The 22,111-nt window shown below is 45.6% G+C and overlaps 1 protein-coding gene across 1 annotated transcript; it reads right to left on the reverse strand.

Moving 5' to 3' along the window:
- Positions 1 to 20,793: 20,793 nt before the first annotated feature.
- LOC110576954 (cyclin-dependent kinases regulatory subunit 2) lies at positions 20,794 to 21,279 on the reverse strand. The gene has a single exon (XM_021686198.1). The coding sequence runs from the start codon at positions 21,206 to 21,208 to the stop codon at positions 20,969 to 20,971; it is 240 nt and encodes a 79-aa protein (XP_021541873.1). The 5' UTR covers positions 21,209 to 21,279; the 3' UTR covers positions 20,794 to 20,968.
- Positions 21,280 to 22,111: the final 832 nt, after the last annotated feature.

Consider the following 22,111-nt stretch of genomic DNA (forward strand, 5'->3'; position numbering starts at 1 on the left):
CATCACACTGACTGTTAACAAGTACTGACCTCAGTCTCCGTGCGGGGGGCCGGTGGCAAAGTGCCTTCCAGCATGATGTCATGCGAGCCTCACAACCACCCTCTATGGTGGACACTCTGATTATCCACATCCCACAGGCAGGGAAATGGTACGTTAGCTCCTGAGTGGCAAAGCGAGGACCCAAGCCACGTGGTTTGGCTCGCAAGCCTGAACACGGAGCCACGGCCCCCGTGCTCCTGGGACCAGGCATGACTGTCCTCCCCACGCTGTGTCCGAGCAGCCTCTCCACAGCCCAGCCTGGCCTCAGTCTTTGGTCTGCGGGTCCCCTGGGGGAGATTAGGCTAGCCCCCCAGCCGGGAATGACAGCAACCCAAGGACGGGGCAGGTGCTAACAGGCCGTGGTGACCACCGGACCACACGGCGCCCTGCTCAGCCCCCGCTCCTTTCAACTGCTGCTGTGGGTGATGGTCTTTTTGATGCTGTTGGTGGGGCCATTTCAACTGCCCACTGTGTCTTTCCACTTCTCCATTCTCAGGTCTTTCTCCAAAGAACAAGGCAGCCCAGAAATGGGGAGGGTGGTGGAAGGGGGAGGCAGCCTTTACCTAACAAGTTTGGGAGCCGGGGAGTAGAAAGAAGGAAATAGAAGGAGAATTCTGTAGCATATTCTGTATGTTCCCTAGTGGATCCCTGGGAGACCGAGCCATTACCCACAGGGTTAGGCAGCTCACCAGTGGCCACCGTGTGGCTTTCCTTTGTCCCTCCACTTCTTACTCCAGCTCCTTACATCACCTAACAAACTCTTTGCACCCCAACTAAGACCGGAAATGCTCAGATGCAGCCCTTCCCCGTCCATGGCCACAGTGAAGAAAGAATAGGGTCCAACTTGCGTCTTGCATAGCTGCCCCCAGGACCCCACACAACCTCTCCAGCTGCCTCACTGCGGTCGGGTCTCCAGAATGTACATGCTAAGATGGAGTTTGGAGGACAAGATGTGGATTTTGGATAGGGATCTGTGAAAGGAAGGGCAGAGCAGGACTGGGGACAAGAAGTCCAGTGAAATTCAGCCCCCGCAAAGCCTCAGCCCAGCCAGCGGGCTCTGCAGCAAACAGGGCCCAGAGTCGACCTGCCTTGGGCCTTTATCCCCAGGCCTTGCTGAGTCACAGGGAGGGCATGACCTTGGATGTGGGGCTGTCTGCCACTGGGCAGCAAATTTTCCCCAGAGCAGGGAGCTGGTGGCAATCTCCTCATCTGCCACACTGCGGGATGTTTACTCGTGGCCTGGCTTGTACCCCAATGTGCAGGGAGAGACTGCAGGCAAGTGGCTTAATGCTGTTTTGTCTTCAACAACCAGCACGTTGCCTGGCTCAAGTGGACAACCAATAGCTCCTAAATGATTTAATATTAAATACCAATGACTGAAAAAGCTCCTAGTACATTCTTCATTTTGCAGGAAGAAAGAGCAGGAGCCCAGAGTGATGAAGTGACCTGCCCAAGGTCACACAGCAGGGGAGGGGCTGATGGCCTCTAATGCACATATTTGATTCCAAGTCCCCTGATCCCTTCCACTGCTCCCAGACACCTGGACCAATAATATAATATGTTTTCTCATTTTGATTCTCTACTGGACACATACAGCCAGCCAGATTTACAGCCATATTAAAAATAATAATGAAGAAACAGAACCATTAACACCTATGAGCCCCATGGCTGGAAGGCACAATGACAATGCCCCACACCTAGTGAGGGGGGGGAGAGGTTAAGCTGTTGCCATGTGTGTTGGATGGAGCCAATCGCTCTATTTCTTGAAAGGTGATCCCAGGTTCTACTTTTAACAAAGACTATTCTAGACCAAGTCTACATACCTATATATAATTTGGCCTCTTGCCTGGCAAAATGATACACCTTTTCTGCCACCCTCGCAACTCTGGGGAGACACATTCGAAGGAGGCCAGGTCCTTTGGGATAACACCACAGCAGAGCTAGTGATGCCCAGGGGTCAGGAAGGGTGGCATGTTTATCTACCTGGAGTGCTCCAGGGTGGGGCTCCATGCTGAGGCACAGGGAGGTGCTTTCACAGTGTCCTGACCATTGAGAGACAGAACCCATGCTGTGATAGAGACTCTGTCTCTCACAGATTCTGCCAAAGCCCAAAGCCCAAACACTGCCTTATCAAGCCACCAGCTGCTATTCCAGGGGAATCTGGTGATTAGTTCCTAAGTTTGGCCATCTGCAGGATGTAAGAAGAATAGAAGGAAGCTGGGGTCTTGGCAGTCACATTTATAATTAGCAATGTGATGATTTTCAGGGTGCTCTCTGAATGGAACTTGAATATTCGTGCCGCACCATGATATTGTGATCGGGAGCTTGATAATTACAGCCGTCTGTATAGAGCCAAGCACCTCTTCCTACAAAACAGCCGCCCTGTGCGGCTTGCTCATCCAGTTTAGCTAAATTACCATAACGGGCAGGCAGGAAAACCCATACGTCAATGGCATGAAAGGGCACTTGGCGTATTTCCAACACTGACATCTTAGGTCCCTTATATTTATGCACTTCTTCTGGGCCACCGGTCAAACTCCATGTCCCTGAAATAGTTCTGAATCTGGGGGAGGGGTGGGGAGGAAGCTGGAGCAAAGCTGGGTCCTTTTATCTCTCTGGGAAGCACCCCCAGAGAAGTTTGCAAGCCTCAGACACCCTGCTGCCAGGGGGCCGTGGGACTCTTCACACCAGTCCTAAAGAAGACGGGATTTGGAGACAAGTCCACTTGCTTCCAGTGGAAACAGAGGCCTGTGAGGCCATCGTATTGTCCCCGGCTGTGCGGGGCTCATGGGCACGTTCTCATTTTGTCCCTGCTGCAGAGTCTTCGGGCAGGTGTCAGGGTGGCTTCCGTGGAGGCCAGGGAGGGAGGGGCACAAGGCCTGCAAGAACATCTTTGTGGTGATACGTTGATCCAGGAGTCTTCAGCGAGGCTGTGAGGATAACAGGGACACACAGACGCAGGCACACCTTCTCCCCTCATGCAAGGACACAAGGAAGCAGGAAGGTCAGCAAAGAGCACCGAGACTCTCCCAGTGTGGAGGGAGGGGTGAGGCCAGCAGGGGAGGGGGTGCCCATGGGATCTCACGCCCTCAGAGAGCAGTCCTCCTCCTCAGGGGTCCTCCTGCTCACTCCAGACAGACACCCAAGGGCCAAGTTGGCACCTGCGCCGGGCTGTGCTCCCAGCCCTTGTCTGTGCATCAGGACGCCCTCCTCTCTCCTTCCCCTCCTAGGGTTTTCCACCTGGCCCCTCATCTGCCCCATTAGTGACATGTAAATATCCCATGGACCACTTTCTCCATGTCGTTTGTTCCCCGGCCAGCTCTGCAAAGATTCAATTAAAACTGGACTGAGATCTGAGAGGCCTGGAAAGACAGGCAGATAAGCCGCAGATTCTCACGACTGGGGTGAAGCAGCATACCCCACACCATGCCACCCCGGAAATACCTGGTAGCAATGGCCCCCAGAAAACCAACCCAGCGCCGACGCTAGGGGGAATGCCTCCTGACAACAGGGAAAAGTCATCGACTTGCGACTTGCGGGAAAGGATGTCATTTTCTCCCAGCAGCTGGTGTGTGTGTGTGTGTAGGGGGGAGGGATTCAGAAAGACAGGCAGAGCCAGATATGGCCAGCATTTAGAACAAACATCTTATGGGTTGTTTAAATTAGAGACAGTCACAGATAAAGACATATTTCATCCAGCTGTTTGCTCAGGACTTAGCCCTAATTCTATCTCAAACGCTGTTCATTGTTTAAAGGCTTTATATTCAGAAGTTGTTCCCAAGCCTATCTGCAGGGGAAGAAGCAGAATGCTGATAGCATTGGGGAGCTCTGCTGGCAGGGCTTGGTCTCAGGAAAAAGAAGGAGATAATCGCCGGGGTGGGAGGGCCCCCTCTCAGTGACCGGATTCTGTGCAGCAGCGAGACCTCAAGCGACACCGCAGCTCCAGGCTGCCCCCTGGGACCAACTGAGCAGCTGGGGCCCCCGAGGCCTTTTCCGGAGCCAGGTCCTGGCCGCGAGGCCAGGTGGAGGAAGAGGAAGAGGAGTGGCTTCCTGTCTGTGTGTGTCTCTCCCAAAGTAGGGCCCACTGGCCCTGGGCAGGAAAAAGATGGCCTTCTCTGATAGGAATGCTGTTTAATTGTTTGGAACAATAGATTCAAGGCTTGGTAAAGGCGTTATTTGAACTCAACTATTTTGTCGCCTTATGAGAAATGTTATTATGTGATCCTGATCTGATTAGTGTGGAACTGAGCTAAGTGATAGATGAAGCAAGCAATTGCTTTTCCTGATATACCAAAATTACAACCAGCCTGGGTTTCATCTTTGCAGTCATTCAATGGGGTTTCTGAAACAGTTAAGGTCAAAGTGCAAAATAATATATTCAGAAGAGAGGGATAAAATACACTCGTGGCCGAGCCTCATCCCAATAGAGCTGCAAAACAGCTGGTCTAGGAAGGGCTCACGTGGCCTGCAGGCGTGTGAGAGAGGAACACAGCGCCTGGGAGCCCGGCCAGAATGGGGGATGAGGAAGACAAATGTGGGAGGAAGAACATGGCACTAGAAGCTGTCCAGGAATGACAGCAGTCCTTCGTTTCAATGAGGAGATGGAGGGGAAATGCCTGGGTCCGAGGCCACCACGCTTATCCAGGTACAACCTGGTCCTGGGCCCAGATTGGACTCACAGCACAGTGCTCACAGAACAGTTGAGGAACAGGGGCTCTTGGAAGCTGTTTCCAGGGTGGTGCCTGGTCCGCGTGGGGGACTTGTTGAAGGGAGGGGGATAGAGACTGAATTGGCTGTCAGACTGGAAAGGGTCCATTGGAGATGGAGACAAGAAGGTCAAATGCAAGAGCACCGAGAGTAAGCAACAAAGTCAAGAGAGGTCAGAGTGGGGGGAGGGCTGGGAGGAGGATGGCATCCTGGTTCACAGTGGGTCACCTGAGATTATCGCCTGAGTGACAGGCCTCGGTTCCATCCCACCTACACGGTGAAACAGCTTCATTTAACCTCTTTGTAAAAGCCTCAGTTCAAGTTCAAGTAAAAAATGGATTAACTATTCCTATATAAATTGCGTACCTGTCTGAAGGGGCACCTGAAGGGCCCAGGAACCTATCTGTGAGGTGGAGAATGATTAGGAGATTATTCTTCTTCCCCCAAGAAAAAACATTTGCTCAACAGAAGCCAGCTGAATATGTGTTTATGCATCATGAATATTCATGATGGATAATGCTAGTTAAGATAGGTAGGTGAAATCAGCGTTGGACACTGACAAAACTCTGAAATGGGAGGTCTCAAATTCCCATGCCTATCTGGTCCCAGGCAGAAATAGAACAATAAGTAGAAAATAAGCTTATTTCATAAGGAGTCTATTTTGGTTATCAACTGCTGCATAACAAACCACACCCAGGTTTAAAGACTTAAAGCAACCTTTTATTATTATCTCTCCTATTTCCATGGGTTGACCGGACTCAAAGTCCCAGAATGTTACTTCCACATTTTGTGGGTCAAGCAAATCACTAAGATCAACTCAGATGCAAATATCTTTGTTTCTTATTCCCTGTATTCTTGCATCTGAAAGTCTTGTCTTTATGTCCAATTCTCTCCAAGCTCGTATTCACCAACCAGGCACCACTCTACAAAAACTACCTTCCAGGACCCCCTGTTTTTGGCTTGCTTTTACTTTTCTGTGAGCATTGTATGGGATCAGAAAAACTGAGTCTGGGGCCAAATTGGGCTGTAGATAATCTGGGTGGCCTCACAGCAAGACATTTCACCTGGGTTTTGTCATCTGTAAACCCCAACTGGTCACGTTACAGAAGAACATCCAGGGAGACGATGCTACAGTGGCAATCTTTGGAAAAACCATCCACCGCAATGTCTTCAATTGTATTCTTGCCAAATGAATTCACTTTGCTTTGCACATCAATTGCATTGACATATTTTGTACAAATAATAACTGTACTCTCTCCTACTTTTCTTGAAATACAGCTTTAGTTTTCATTTTCCTTCTTTTGATAGAGAGGTGGTACAATAAATATCCCACTTTCCTTTTACCACATCTAAGAGGAGAAGTGACAGAGCAAACATGATGGCAAATGGCAAAGGAAACTGTCGTGAGGAGCTTCTAGGGAGTGGCAGGGACTGTGGAAAAGCAGAGCCACATGTCCCACCTACCAGAGTGGCCAGCACTCAGCTGAGGCTGATGATTATCATGTGGGAAAGAGTGTTGATTATATTGCCTATAATTTACTCCAGAATACTTCAGCACATTCTGTGTGATACATACGTGTATACAATTTAATTTTAATCTATGCCTTAGGTGCAGTTAGTTAACATTTAGAAATTCATACTCCAGCGGTGGTTAGTTACCATTTGAAAGACCCTAATCAAAGGTCTACATTCCAGGCATGTTATCTGAATCTGCACTACGTGGTTCGTTAATAATCCTAAGCAGGGTGACTCTACCTCCTGGTGTCTCTGCTTTACACCTGATGTTCAGGCATAATCATACACAGTGCATGTGCCCATCTGGGTCTCTGCCACTTCAGGATCCTATGGGCACCGCTAAAATCAGGGAGCCCATTTGCATGACCAGATCCCCTAGCGTTGTACCTGTCCTGCAAAAGAGAGCAACCCCAGAGCTTTCGGCAGGTGCAGGCACCCCCCTTATACTTCTCAAAGCCTCAGTGAAGGGATTGTCTTCCCCACCTTCTTGTGGTACAGTTGTGGGGGTCGGCCCCTGTGTGGGTCACACGTGATAAATCCAGTTCCCTAAATCCTTGGATTCCCTCCTCTACCTTATGCCAGGGATCCTCTGGCCTCTCAGCTTCATGAAATGTAGGCCGCTGTTGAGTCCCAAGTTCAGTTAACCAAACAAGTCCATTGTTACGGCCGCCTCCAAAGGCAGGAGCGGACACAGGAAATCCAAAAACCAGTCAATGCACCGATAGCAAAGAACTTATTTCTTTCTGCTAGTATATTCCTCCCTATCTAGACTACCACCCTTGGAATGCAGCCCCACACTTGTTCGCCTGTTAGAAAAGTCTTGCAAAATGGGCACCTGGGTGGCTCAGTCGTTAAGCGTCTGCCTTCGGCTCAGGTCGTGATCCTGGAGTCCCGGGATCGAGTCCCGCATCGGGCTCCCTGCTCGGCGGGGAGTCTGCTTCTCCCTCTGACCCTCCCCCCTCTCATGCTCACTCTCTCTCTCTCAAATAAATAAATAAAATCTTAAAAAAAAAAAAGAAAAGTCTTGCAATCCTCTTGGCATGTAACCTATTTCTCCCTGGGCATCATGGGTGCCTGTACCCCTGCAGGATGCTGAGATGGAGCCTTGTTTTGGGCCCAGCGGCACCATGCGGTAGTTATGGAGGGTCTTGAGGAGAACAGGCATCACTTTTCAGGGCATCTGCCCCACTGGGGTGAGGTTATCACAGGGTTTTTAAGCAAACAAGTCTAGTGTCCCTGGAACCTGGAGAGCAAGCCCCACTTGTACTGGTAAGACTTGGATGCCAGTTTCATGTGACGATCTTTCCCACCAGATGTTCCCATTCTCAGTTTCAGGAGTGTATGTTTCCCTCATTCAATGCTCTGGCTTTCACATGAGAAACTTGATGAGATTGTGAATATAACTGTTGTAATTCAGCAGCCAGTGCAATTAAATTTTGTGTTTGATTTTTAGCAACGTGAGCCCTATGACAACGAGAAATAAGATTCTTACAGGGCTCTCATAGAAGCTCCTGTCATGGACCATGACTTGAGCTGAGAGCCAAAGGCCCTGAGCTTGTCATTTTCTTTCTTTCTGTGCTCAAGTGCACTCCGAAGGATCCATCCATCCCACACCATAGACCTTACGGTCATCACTATTACCATAAAGGTCAAGTGTAGCAGCCACTTGGGCTCCCAAGGCACATGCTTAATTGGCACTTCATCATAATCCACCACAGGTAATAGCTTGACTAATTGTGAAGGTGCTGTACCATGGCTTACTAGCATCCCATCTCCCATTGCTAACGGGCTCAGCAGTGTGCTCAAACCAAAGGGTGCCACCGAACCAATCCCCAAATCCCATCCTTGCAAGTCCATCTCCTGAGACATTCTACGTTCCAACTGTTTATCAGTCAGGGTCCCATCAGAACAGCAAGCACACAGTAATTTATACAGGGAAAGTTTAATATAAACAACTAGTCACAGGAGACCGGAACAATGGGAAATTGATGCAAGTTAAGGAAAATTCCAAAGAAATACAAAATTGCAGATCTAAGATGCAGCCCTGCCCCTAAGCCTGAAATAGAGCACCCAGGTGAGAGACAGCCCCTCTCCTCCCAGGCTTGGTTTCCAGGCCTCCTTGGAGGAGTGGATGTACCTATGGTTTCCTGGATGTCTGAGAAATCAATCACTGTAGTGCCACGTCAGGGGAACTTGCTGAAAATCTGCCTTCTAAAGTGCTGGGGGAAGCTGTCCATGAGGAGGTGCTTTGCCTCAGCAGTTAGGGAAGTTATGCACAGAGAGGTAACTCCCTGGTGGCACTCAGCTGCAATGCTGCTCACGGGGCTGCTTGGGGGAAGTTGCTGGCCACTGGGCGTTGCTGGCCGCCATGTGCCACCAGCCTCGGCTTCTGGAGAAACTCCATGGGAAAAGTCCTGGAGAGGAGTGCACCCTCCTCCCCCAGCATCCCTCCTGGGTTCCATATTGACAAAGCAGCACCACGTTCCAGCTGGCTAAGGAGAAATATTCACAAGGTTCACCTATATTATAGCAGAGCAGGCAGTGAAGGATGGATTTGAAGACAAGTTGCAATAAACTGAGAAATAGACGACCACTTTCACACTTGTAAGAGTCCTAGTTTAGACAGGAAGTTATATAGTTACCCTGATCATTAGAAATAATTTCTTATAGATGTAATGAGTAAATTTCATGCATGCTCTTCCATCCTTGCATGAATGGGATTTGAGAATCTTACAAACCCAGTAGCCCAGCAATTCGGGAGAAATACCTTCGGGCTGCAGCTCCATTTGATTCTTTGGCTCATAATTGACAATTATAATCTTGCCTAATCTTACTAGAAGGAGAGTTGAATCTGCTGTTAGAACACTGTGTCATTTTTGTCTCAGAGTGCTCGCTGAGAGAAGAGTGAGAAGTTTGCCAAATTTGCAAAAACAGATATGGGGGTTTTTGCACGCTCACTAATAAATGTTTCCATTTTACAGCTTGGTTTTGCTTACCATAGGGCCCAGGGTTATCAGATCTTCCAGTTCTCAAAGAAACCCCACAAATCTGGATTTTGGTGGAAGTTTCCAAATTTATAAATGTTGGCAAGTGAATTTGGCCCATGTTGTTAGCCGAATAAAATCCACATTGGCATAACCTTGGATAGCTTACTTAACCTCTCTGTGGTTCCATTTCTATATCCATCAAATGGGGCTAATAATAATAAGACCTCATAGGGCTGTTATGGACAAACATGGGTGTATATTTAATGTTGATCAGGGACCAGGCAACAATAAGCACTATGTGTGTTGCCACTTAAAAAAATAATGAGTAAATCTCTGCCAGCCATGTGTCCAGGGGCTGCCTACTTTTGACCTCTCCTTTCCAGGTTTCCATGTTGCCCATTTGCATTGTTCTGCTAGCCTCACCTGGCGAATCTATGGCAGGGGCAGAAGTAAGACTCTCAATGAATGTGAAGGAAGTGAAGGAAGCAACTTTCCCAATGAGCTGGAAGAGTGTACACACTGGGAGAAATCTTCAGAACTCCCTCTTCTCAACACGACTGCCTTCTCTTCCATTCTGCTGTTGTGCTGTCACGAGGCTAAAAGCAAATACATGCATGGCTGCTACCAGACACTCAGAGTTGACTCGGTCCAGTTCTAGGCCCAAGGTAGGGGCTCTGTGAAAGTGTTGACTTATCTAGACATAGTAAACACATATGCTCCTGTGAGCTCAAATGCCAGATGCCTCATCTGGAAGCCATCTTGCCCTGGTACAAATGTTGGTCCAATACTTTGGCATTAAAGCACCAGAGATCAGCCTCATATTTCTATTTGAGCCTGGCCCACTGGTTAAAATTCTGAAGCTCCAATCAAGGCTTTTAATCTCTCTTTCACCACAGTCAGAGTGGCTACCTTGGGAGCAGATAGGTCTGAACCTTGAGGGCAGGCAGAAGACGGTGGCTTCTTTAGAAGCCTTATTGCTTCTCCCTTATCTCACACCTTAGTCTCTGAGAATGGAAGAAAGGCAGGAAGAGGGGTAAGAGAGAGAAGCAGCAGATTTTTGACTAGGAGGCTTGGTATTAGCGAAGGAAGGAATTGTCAGAGGAGGCAGGATATCTCTGAGCAAGGCTTTTGGCTCTTAACAAGGTGGGCACGGAGTAGGAGCAGTCCACGCCTTGGGGGAAGCCGTGCATGGAGTGACACCATCCTCTCAAAGCCTTTCTATACTCAGATGGGTCTAGTTGCAATGTCGGCAATGGGACCCTCTGTTATGTCTTCTCCAGCTTCCCCTGGGGTCACTGCACCCACCCTCTCTGCAGCTCTGGTCCCTGAGGATTTCAGGCAGTTTTCCTCTGGGTGCCGCCATCTCAGGCCCCAACTTACGCATAACATTTCGAGCCAATGACTTTCTCGGCCAACACGTTTGGTGGTAAACAGAAGTAAAGTTTTCACTTCTAATCTTCACACTCCATAGTCAATGCTCACAATGCTTGCACAGCACTCCTGAACAGTGGTAAAGTCCATTAAAAGGGGTTTTGGCTAAAAACAGGGAGGGGCCTCCTACAAAAGGGAGGACTTCTCTTAAAAACCCTTCCGCCACAGCTGACCCCCAATCCTGAGAGGATCCAGGAAGCCTTTCTTCGGAAGACACAACTGGCCTTTTCATTCCTGATCCTCAGAGGAAAGTGATCATTTCCCTGAAAGGAAGGGATCCCTGAAATCTAGTCGTTCCTATGCATTGTTAACAATATAAATCCGGTGGACTATTTCATTCACACTGGAGAAAATTCCCAGGAGAAAGCATTCACAGTATCATATTTTAACTCCATTTCAACTCAAGCATATTGATTCAAAGGCTGGATTTTAGAGTCAGTCTTCCCCGGGGTTGCATGCTGGCTCTGCCACTTTATAATATTGAAGAAACTTCCCTCCCCTATACCTTGGTTACCTTATCTTTGGAATGCGGACATTAACAGTACCTCCTCCATAGAAGCGTGGCGAGAAATAAGTGAAATAGCAAATGTAAGCTTAGGACAGCACCTGGCATACAGCAGGTGCATCCTAAGTGGTGCCAATCACCATTGTTGCTGCTGCCCTAGCTCCTCTTTTCTGTTTTTTATTTGAGTAAGATGAACCAAGGTTTGCATAGGGTATAAAGCTGTGGGTCTATATAGATGTACTGGCTTGAGCAGCAAAATATAGAGTTTCAAGTAAAATAGGAAAAAGGGAGGAAAGGAAAGCATAATACAGTTGAAAATGATGGAACTGGGTTCAAAAAGATTCATGCGTGTTTTTATAGAACAAATATCTAAATGCTGTTAGGTGCTTGAAACCATACTCTATGCTGAGAATGAAAAATTGGACAAAATGTAGTGTCTGCTTCTCTCTAGAAGCTCACCACCTCATACGGGGATTCGCGGGTCAATAGGCCAGTAGAGCACAGCACAAGATGACTTTGCTGTTATGTGGTGTGAGATGGGAGGTGCTAGCTTGTGAACAATGGCTTCTCAGGTCCTTTCAGAATGGGGTTGGGGGCAGTCAGCTGTGCGAGGGCTATAGGGAAAGTTCTCATTGTAGGAGGTCCCTCTGTCTATCTATAACGCTTTGACTGATTTTACCTCTGGTTCGGGAATGCCGTGTAAGCATTGTACCAGCCGTATCCTGGAAAGGTATTCTGCACAATCTTTGAGCAGAAAGAGCTTCTCAAAAGAAGTGGCATCTAAGCCACAAATTGAAGGGTGAATTCGAATTAGGTGTAGAGCGGGGAAGATTGTCCTAGGCAGGAAAATTAATATTTGCCAATGCCCAATAAGGGACAAGGGTGGTTTGAGGAACTGCGAGTGATTCAGTACAGCTAGGTGTTTGGAGCTCCACGAGTTAATGAGAGTGATCAGACCACCAAGGGTCTTCTAAGTCACATCCACAGCCTGACCCTTGTTTAAAAGTGGTAGAGATCCAATGTCACTCTATTGCTCTGGGAGAATGGATGTGAGACACAAGACGGAGCGATCTGGGTTAGCAAAGGATGGAGCCTATGACATGGTGGTGGCAGTCAAATGGAGAACCAGAGAGTGATCAGACAGGATGTTTATAAGTCAGAACCACAGTGACTTGGCGATTTAATGGATATGGACTGGGGGCTGAAAGGCTAAGGCAAATAGCAGCTTTCTGGTTTGGGCAGCAGGCAGGTGAGCAGATGGCTTTCTCAAATAAGGAAAAGAAAGAACAGGCTTGCAGGGAAACGATATGGGATGGGTTTCAAGGATGTTGTGCTATAGGTGCTTATGGACATCCAAGTACAGATGAGCCATCGGATATATGGCTCTGAAGTGCAGGAAAGTGTTCTGCTGAGAAATCTCACACACATGCACACACACACACATGCACATGCGTCTTGGCTCTGTGCTTGTGGCTCAGTGAAATGTTATCAAGGCCACTGGGATTGCTGGGTGAGTACCTCTTCCCTCCAAACCACTCTTCAAAGGGACTCCCAGAGTCCAGAGGATGGACCAGCCTCTCTCGGGGATCTAGTTTCTCATCCCCACACCCAGCTGATGGAGAGCCCCACCATGAGTATAGCTGTTAACCCTACAACTCGTCACCATTTGAAGCAGAGAACTGCCTTTCGGGGACAGGACAGGGACACCGCTAGCACTCCGCGCTGACATGTTCTGGCAGTAGGGGACCCACACAGGGCAGGATCCCTCTCAATTTTGTCTTAGCCGCTCTTTCCTTGTTTTTACGGGATGAATCAGCTCCAGTAGGGCTCCCCATACTTTCGCCCATAACTGAGACTGGGATGATTAGCTTCCTCAGCCAGCATTAAAGTGTGTTAAATGTTTGAGGGAATGCTCTCTTTGGTGCTTAAAGCTCACTCCGACCAAGCACGCTCCAGGAGTCCAAGGGAAAAATAAGTCCCTTGCCATCCACCAGATGTGTTTATTGCAGAGGGAAGAGAAGCCTAAGCAATTCTCCCCAAGTGGTCAGAATCTTAACAAGGGTAGTAATTCCCTTCACATTCGGATACAGCATTAACCACATCCATAAACTAAATCTAAAAACAGCAGAAATAATAATAGAAAGATATTTATGGAGGCAATGTATGAGAGGTAATAGTAAAGAGACTCCCTTCCTTCTGTCAGTCCCGGAGCTCTGGGGTCCTGAATAACTAGCAACCTTCCATCCTCCTAAACTCCCAGCACCGCTGAGTTCCCAGCACACGGCCTTCTGCCCCTGGGGCTGTGGGTTCCTCGCAGAAAGGTGAAAGGACCAGCGCGCAAACATTGAGTTCAAACAGAAAATGAAAAAGGTCTTTTGCATTCATTTGAAAGCAGCAAGTTTTCCCGTGTTTATGGGAAATCACTGTTGTTGCGTGTGTTTTAAAGTTTTCATTTAAGTCATGAGCCAAAACATCAGATCCACTCACGCGCTGTCCCCAAGCCATAAGGATGGCCACCCATCACAGGACATGGGAAGCCAGAGACTCGGTGGGGAAGGCATTGTCTGGGGAGCAGCAACAGTTTCTGAACAAAATCCTGGAGGAGTCTATGGTGAGGAAGAACAGAGTTCCAGCAGCAGTGGGGGAGAAATAAGAACATGTTTTATGTTCACATTACACCTTTTGTTCTAGATTTCAAAGCTCTGCATATATCAGTTAAACCTGGATCATCATCCAAGGTCAGCACCCCCGCCCCATTTCACAGATGGGGATGGGCATGCCTGTGAGTGACAAAAGCAGCAGCACCAGCAGTAGAGATATGAATAGAACCATGTCACCCCCCCCCCCCCACGGAGGCGGCTTCCCTCCCTTCTGAGTAACTTGGAGCCAAAACCTCAGACTGGAACAGAAGCAAAGTCAACCGGCCTTTCCTGCCTTCCCTGCTTCAGAGGGAGCCAGGGGGGCTCACCCCCTGCTGTTGCTCCCGCTGTGAGGGGAGGGGCCTTCAGAGCCAGATCTCGGAGAGGCAGGCCTCCCATCTGCTCCTTGTGGACACTGAATCTCTTGGGGTGATTTCCGCAGAGCAGAGTTTGTTCTAGGCCCTGGGCTGGATGCTCCTTTTCCAGATGTGCGGGGGCTGTGTGTTCTTTGTGTTCCTGGCCATTACTCTCCCACCCTTGAAGAGACTCAGAGGAGAAGCAGATCAGGCGGCTTCTGTGTGTCTGTGGCTTAGAAATGATGAGGGGGGTGGCAGAAACACAAGATGCGATCCTCATCTTTAATCCGGCACCAGCACCAGCACAGCTGGTGATTTGCTTCTGTGGAACTTTGGTTTCTGAGAGGACAATTCCATTTAAAAAGGACGCGGTGTTTTCCCATCAGGCTGATGAAATTGACTTCCCTGGATGGTAGGATGCCTGCCAATTTGAAAACAGGAAAGCATTTTTGCTTTGCTGCTATTCACTTTTTGGTTAAATAGTATTCAAAAGGTAGGGAGATAAAACTCATTCTGTCATTTTCCAGCCCTGGGGGGAAAAAGGAAAGAAAGAAAGGGTAGCAAAATATGTAAAATAATGCAATTGTAAGATAGTGCCCCAATGCTGGTCTTGGCCACCTCCCATTTTCTAAGAAAACTCCAAGCAACCACTTAATAAGCCCAGAGTCTAAAACAGACTCTGATTTTGACACTGTCAGTGTGTGTGGAATGTGATGAGAAACAAAAATCAGAGCAAAGCTGTTAGGGCAGCAATTATCGGAACACTTGAAGTTCTGTAAGAACGACTCGGAAGCCCCGGAAGGAGCCTTGGGGTGCTGTCCACTGCAGCGTTGGAGGCTGTTGGATCATCAATGTTTTTTCCTCTTTCTCTTTGTTTTCCGAGCACGGAGGTCAAATGCAGAGCCGCAAAGCAGACAAAAAAAACATGTTTGGATTTTGTTGTTGATGTTCCTATTCCTTGCTTGTGTCTCTCCTTCCCTGCCCCCCACTTTGTCAATTTCCCTCTTACTCTCTGTAAACTTTACCTCCCCCTGCCACCTTTCAATCATTCCTATCTGCGGATATTTGCCTTCTTTCTTGATTTACTAGCACAGTACATCTCAGCTCCTCTCCAGACTGATGATGTTCTGGCTAATATACATATAGCCAGTGTGCTGGAATGTTATGGTGTCTCTCTAAACCCAGCAGAATTTTTCCCCATTGTAGAAGATATGGAGACATATAGGAGAAATGCATCTGCAGATTGCTGGCACGTCCTTGGGGAAAGTAACTTCAAGGAGACATTTCAACTGTGATAAAATCCCTGCCCCCCCACCCCAAGCTGTTACAACCTGAGGATCAGAAGCACTAAAAGCAAATCTGCTGGGCTCCTTCATGACCAACACACACCGGACTCCGAAAACAATGCATCTGGAATGAAATGAAGTAACAAATAAATGGGAAGGCCAAGTAGTGGTGGGAGTAATTGAGAATGAAGGCTTCTGAAAGGCATATCTACACATGTTTGAGATTCTTGGTCACTGCTCTAGGAAGGACATGATGCTTTCTGCACAAAGATCTTTCACAGAACAGCTGTGTTTGTGATGCACATGTGGATGTGAAGGGCCCAATGGGAACAGTACAAAGACCCTGTCAAGCCTCTATGAGAGGAATTCTCATGTGCCTTTAGTTTGGGCACCCTAGAAATAATCTCCAAGACAAAGATTCAAGTGCAATAAGCTTCTTTGGGATAGTACCCAGGAAGCACCTATAGGACAGTAAGCAAGACAGAAAGGAAAGGTGGCTGACAAAGGGCAAAGTAGTCCCCACCGTGGGTGCCTGGGACTCCATTTTGCTGAGGGAATGCAGGAACCGGTGTAAAAAATGCACTTCTGGATGTCCCCTGAATCCAATAAGATATAGGAGCTGCTCTCAGGATATTATGGATCCCATGGCACTTTGGCTCCTTCTCTAGGTGTACGAAGTTCACTCTGGAGGCCGCTGAATGCCTTCAGGCAAAGAAATGTAGGTGCTGGCTGCTGGAAACCCCACCCCACAAAGTTGTGAGGGCAGTGGATATGGGGAGGGCACTGACAGCCCTGCCACAGCCCGAGGTGGTCTTTCACGACTTCTAATTTCTATATTACAACTGATTCAATGAAATTTAGAGTCATGTGGCTCTTTGGTTAGTCATGCTTGTGAATGGTGATCCCAAGTTATGTGGGATGGGCAGTACAAAGGATTTAGAAGATTTAGCAGCTGAGTGGTCCGTGAAGGGGAGAGCCACACCTGAGAGGGACTTTGAGTAAAAGTGTTCCTGTGCATTATTCTATGGATCCTATGGAAAAAGGAAAAGTGATACACCAACTGTACGGATATTCCTCTGCACACGGACAAGCAGAGGAGGATGAGGGGCCTTTCCTGACAGCAGCCTTCCTCCTTAACCCACCAGCTGGAGTATTCTCTATGCTCCCTAAACACCCTGAGTGCCTTTTTGATAAAAGCCAGTCCCTAGCACCTGAGTGCATTCTTGTACAGCCCTTTTCCCTCAACACAGTTTGAACCAGCATTTGGCAAATAATAATTGTACCCAATAAATGAGTGAATCAATGAATGAGTACTGAAACCTATCTCTCTAATGAAAAGCCTAGTCCTTGACAATTTGGCAGTGACTTACCTGGAGGTTTATGATAACTTGGTATAACCAGGGTGATGTAGGACATCAGCAGCCATTAGCATTTAGCTACTACGTGCATCAGTCATAAGAACAAGCCTGTGAGGGCAGGGACAGTGTTTACCTTGCTCACCACTGACTTTCTAGGGCCTCATAACCAGGTGTGTTGGATGAAATGAATGAATGAATGAACGAACAAATGAACAATGTGAAATCACAGGATGGTGTAGTTGCTAAGAGTGAAGACTTGGGAGTTAGGCTTGCCTGGGTTCCCACCTCTGTCCTTTCCTAGCTCTACGATTTTGAGCAAAGTATTTAAACTCTTGGTGCCTTGGTTTCATCTTCTATAAATGAAGTTAACAGTGGTATCTATCCCACAGGACTGTTGTGAGGATCAAATTATTTAATACATGTAAACCATTTAGAACAGTGCCTATAGAATAAGTAAGCCTTATATAAGAGTTTGCTGTTATTATGGAAGGTTAGAGTCTCCTGAACATCAAGAATTATTTTCCAAAAAAATGAAAATATGGCCAAGATAGCCATTGCCTTTAAATAGGTTCTAAGTCTTAACTTTTATCATCTGCAGAACTTTGAGATTTCAGAGCATACTACTAGACAAATGAGTTTCTGGAACCTCCAAACACTTGAAAAAAAAATGCAATCCCTATCAAAACCCCAATGATTTTTTTTCAGAAATTAAAAAATCCATCCTAAAACTCATGTGAATTTTAAGGGACTCTGAATAGACAAAACAATTTTGAAAAAGAACGAAGTTGGGGGCCTCACATTTTCTGATTTTAAAACTTACTACAAAGCCACAGTGATCAAAACAGTGTGGTACTGGCCTAGAGACAGACAGTCCAGTGGAAAAAATAGCCCAAAAATAAACCTTTTCCTATATGGTCAAATGATTTTTGAGGAAGGCATCATTCAGTGAGGAAAGGACAGTCTTTTCAAGAACTATTGTTGGGAAAGATGGATAGTCACATGTAAAAGAATGAAGTTGATCCCTTACCTCATATCATATACATAAATTAACTCCAAATGGACCAAAGACTTAATTTGAGAGCTAAGATTATAAAACTCTTAGAAGAAAATGTAGGAGAAAAATCTTCATAATATTGGATTTCACAATGATTTCTTGGATATGACACCAAAAGCACAGTCAACAAAAGTAAAATGTAATACTTTGGACTATATCTAAATTAAAAACTTCATGCATCAAAGGAAATAATCCACAGAGTGAAAAGGCAACCCATAGAAAGGGAGGAAATATTTGCAAATTGTACATCTGAGAAGAGACTAACATACAGAATATATAAAGAACTCCTACAACCAACAGCAACAGCAAAAACCCAGACAACTTGATTTAAAAAATGGACACGGAACTTGAACAGACATTTCTCCAAAGAAGATACACAAATGGTCAATAAGTATGTGAAAAGATGCTCGACATTACTAGCAATTAGGGAAATGCAAACCCAAACCACAATGAGATGCCCCCTCACACACATTAGGATGACTACTATTTTAAAAAGGCAGAAAATACAAGTTTTGGGGAGAATGTGGAGAAACTGAAACCCTTATGCACCGCAGATGGGAATGTAAAATGGTATAGTCATGATGGAAAACAGTCCTGGCAGTTCTTCAAAAAATTAAACATAGACTATTCACATGATCCATAAATTCCAGTTCTGAGTATATACCCCAAATCATTGAAAGCACTTTTGAAGAGATATTTTTGTATACCAATGTTCATAGTATTATTCACAATACTGAAAAAGTGGAGGTGACCCACGTGTCCATTGGCTGGTGAATGAATAAACAAGATATGGTCTATACATAAGATGGAATATTATTCAGCTTTAAAAAGGAAGGAAATTCTAACATGTGCTACAACATGAATGAACCTGGAGGACATTATACCAAGTGAAATAAGCCAGGCACAAAAAGACAAATACTTTATGATTCCACTTATATGAGGTACCTAGGGAAGTCAAATTCATGGAGACAGAAAGTCTCTATGCCAGGGGCCAAAGGCAAAGGGGAATTGGGAGCTGTTATTTAATGGGTATAGAGTTTCAGTTTGGGAAGGTGAAAAAAGTTCTAGAGATTAGTTTTACAAGGATGTGGATGCACTTAACACTACTGAATTGCACAGTTAAAAATGGCTAAGATGATAAACTTTATGTGTATTTTGCATAATTTAAAAACTTTAAAACACACATGAAAGTGAAAAATACAGGGTAAGCAGTGGAAAGCGAGACCAGGTATCAGGAGACTGGGATTCCTGTCCTGACTTTGGTTTTAATGCATAACGTAGCTCAAACAAATGTTAGAAGCAGCACCAGAAAAGCATTTTGAACATTTTTTTTTAAAGGATGGTATTGTTATTAATGATCATCAGCATAATTACCTTATTAAAACACTGTACTATCGAAGCAAATATTTTTTTCCCCTGACAAATTTTAGACAAAAACAGATGACAGAGAAGCTATCCTCTTGGGTCAGATAAACACCCTAGGGGAAGGAAAAGGGCAAACCTGAAAAATGCAGTAATTTACTTAAAAGCAATTTTAAAAGAAAAAAGAATAATAATAGCAGTGAAATCTGTGACACAGACTTCATTTGCTCTTAGGAGTGAATTTGGATGGGTCTTAGAGCCTTATCCCATAAATCAAAACTAATTCGAGTTTGGATGATTTTCTTTTTCATATGGTATATTTTAACTCTTATCAGATGGATAGATGGCCAAATAAGTCATGACACGTGCACCATAAATTAAGCTACAGTCGTTTTCTTCCTTTAGGGATTTAATGTGGGTAAAGCATCACACGGGGGTGATTTCTTCAGACACTCAACCACTGCCAGAGACTGCGGAGACCTGAGTTATTAACATAGTATAAAAGAAGAAATTTGGTCCTCTTGCCCATGTGCTCCCCCCTGAGCCCTGTTAACTGGACTCCAGTGTGCCCCTGTGTAATGGGCTTGTTGCTAGGCAACAGCCACAGGGACCCCAGAAAGCCTTTCCTCAGGGCTGCCTATAATTCCTCCTAAAGCCCCGGCTTTTGCAGCCTGGAAACTGTTTCCATTACTCATTGTCTCTGTTGCTCTTCTTCCCATTTGTTTTTGTTTACAGATCCCAATTTAACAAATGAGTTCATACATCTTATGCCATTAAACAGCTGTGTAAAATAGAGACCCCACTTTAATGGTATGGGTTTACTCCAACAGGTAATTTAATAAAGAGCGTTTGGCTACTGGTATTTGTCTCCACTTTGTACAAAGACAAGCGTTAGGAAAAAGCAACCATATTAAAATATTTCGTTACAATGGAATGCTGTTTTAAATACAGGTTTCGCTGGCCAAATAAGTAAATAAATAAAATGGTGATTTCAAAGCACAAATGTTTGGGAGCCAGTGGAAATATCTGAAAATGAACGGGGCATTAAATGATATTCAGGAACAGCATTCATAGGTTAGATGTGGAAAATGCATTGTGGTTATGTAGCAGAATGTCATTTTTTGAAAATGCTGCTAAAGGTGCCAAATGCCATAATATCTGTAAATTGCTTTAAAATGGTTCAGCAAAATATAGATGAAGCGAGTATGACAAAATATTGACAATTATTAGATCTGGATGTTGTGATCTATGGATGTCCATTGCCCTAGTCTTTATATTTTTATATGTTTGAATTTTTTTATAATAAGAAGTAATTCATAATAAAGACAAAGAAACCCACAACTACCACCTTAGGTGGAAGATCATGTAACACAGAAGGTCCATTTTTTTTTTTTTTCTGTTCCTGAAAAGAATGAGAAGGATTTTATTTTTTTTTTATTTTTATTTTTTAAATGCAACATACAAACTTTATTTAACAAAAGTAACAGGTAAAGTCAAACAGGCACTTATATTAAGAGAAAAACCGACCAGAAGAAATTTTATCTTAAACACCTTATAGTAACCTATTTGCAGTTGCATTTGACTGAGCTCTGTTGCTGTGAAGAATACAGCTCATGCACAGGTACGGATCAACAGTCTGTACATTCTTCAAGTATTCACTGAATACTACCTTATATACACATATACATTAAATGTGAAAAAGATTTAATTGACGATCCCCAGATAGACTTCATTTTTGTTGCTCTTTTGGAAGAGGTCGTCTAAAGAGAAGAATATGTGGTTCTGGCTCATGAATCATGTAATGAACCCAGCCTAGACTCTGTTGGACACCAAGTCTCCTCCACTCCTCTTCAGACATCAGATGGGTTTTCGGGACTTGTTTGGAAAGTTCTCTGGGTAACATGACATGCCGGTACTCGTAGTGCTCGTCGAAGTACTTGTCCGAGTAGTAGATCTGCTTGTGGGCCATCCTGCGGGCGGGCGGGAGCGACGGGGCGCAAAGAGCGGGCGCAGCGGGCCACACGTCCTGGTCCGGCCGAAGCAACGATTCGACTCGAGAAGGATTTTAAAGGGAGGTGGACTAGCAGTCTAGAAGGAAGGGGAGGGAGGAAGTGGGGAGAGAAAAGGTGCACGATGCTGAGGACCATATGGAGTGAAGCGGCCATTAAAACATCCCCAGTGTTGAGCGAACAATGATTTGGGTGTTCCATTTGAAACCGTTTATGTTTCTGAAATATAATTCCCTCCTCTATGAAACACAATTATTCAGCAAGTTGTGCTATACTCAAAATAATTTGTGGAAGTGAAAAATGAGTCTGTTGTCAACTTCCACGTCGTAGAGTCAAAGAGGGTACATACAGGATGGCAAGACTTGCCTGTGTCCATGGAAGCTGGAGTCAGAGGTGATCATGAGAATCAAGATCCTTGAGGATTCATGGAAACTTTCGGAAGGGGTTCGAACTTCTACAGAGAATGGAATTGGACTTGAGGCAATCTCATCTCAGGGGCTCAGCTTACATTGGGACAAGAAAATTTAATCTTTCCTCATGTCTAAGAAATTTGAAATAAAGTGTTATATTATCCTACTTGTAATAATGTAGGATGTGCATTAATTTATCAATTAATCAGACCATAAAATAAGTAGAATATAAACTGTGGCAGTCACTCAATACATATTTATTGAGCATGACTATGTTCTAGGTATGTTTTCATGAGTTGAAGATGGGTGTAGGCAGCAGTGAGTTTTGTTTTAAAAGAAGGATAGGTTCTGGATATCATTTGAAGGTACAGCGAAGAGAATTTGCTGTGGGACTTGACGTAAGAGACAAGAGAAAGGAGTACGTGATGTGTGTGATTATAAATATTTTAAAGG

The sequence above is a fragment of the Neomonachus schauinslandi genome, chromosome 14 (assembly GCF_002201575.2).
Source record: "Neomonachus schauinslandi chromosome 14, ASM220157v2, whole genome shotgun sequence".
Classification (NCBI taxonomy): Eukaryota; Metazoa; Chordata; class Mammalia; order Carnivora; family Phocidae; genus Neomonachus; species Neomonachus schauinslandi.

Coding starts and splice junctions, on each gene's coding strand:
- LOC110576954 (XM_021686198.1), bottom strand. CDS start 21,208: ATGGCCCACAAGCAGATCTACTACTCGGACAAGTACTTCGACGAGCAC.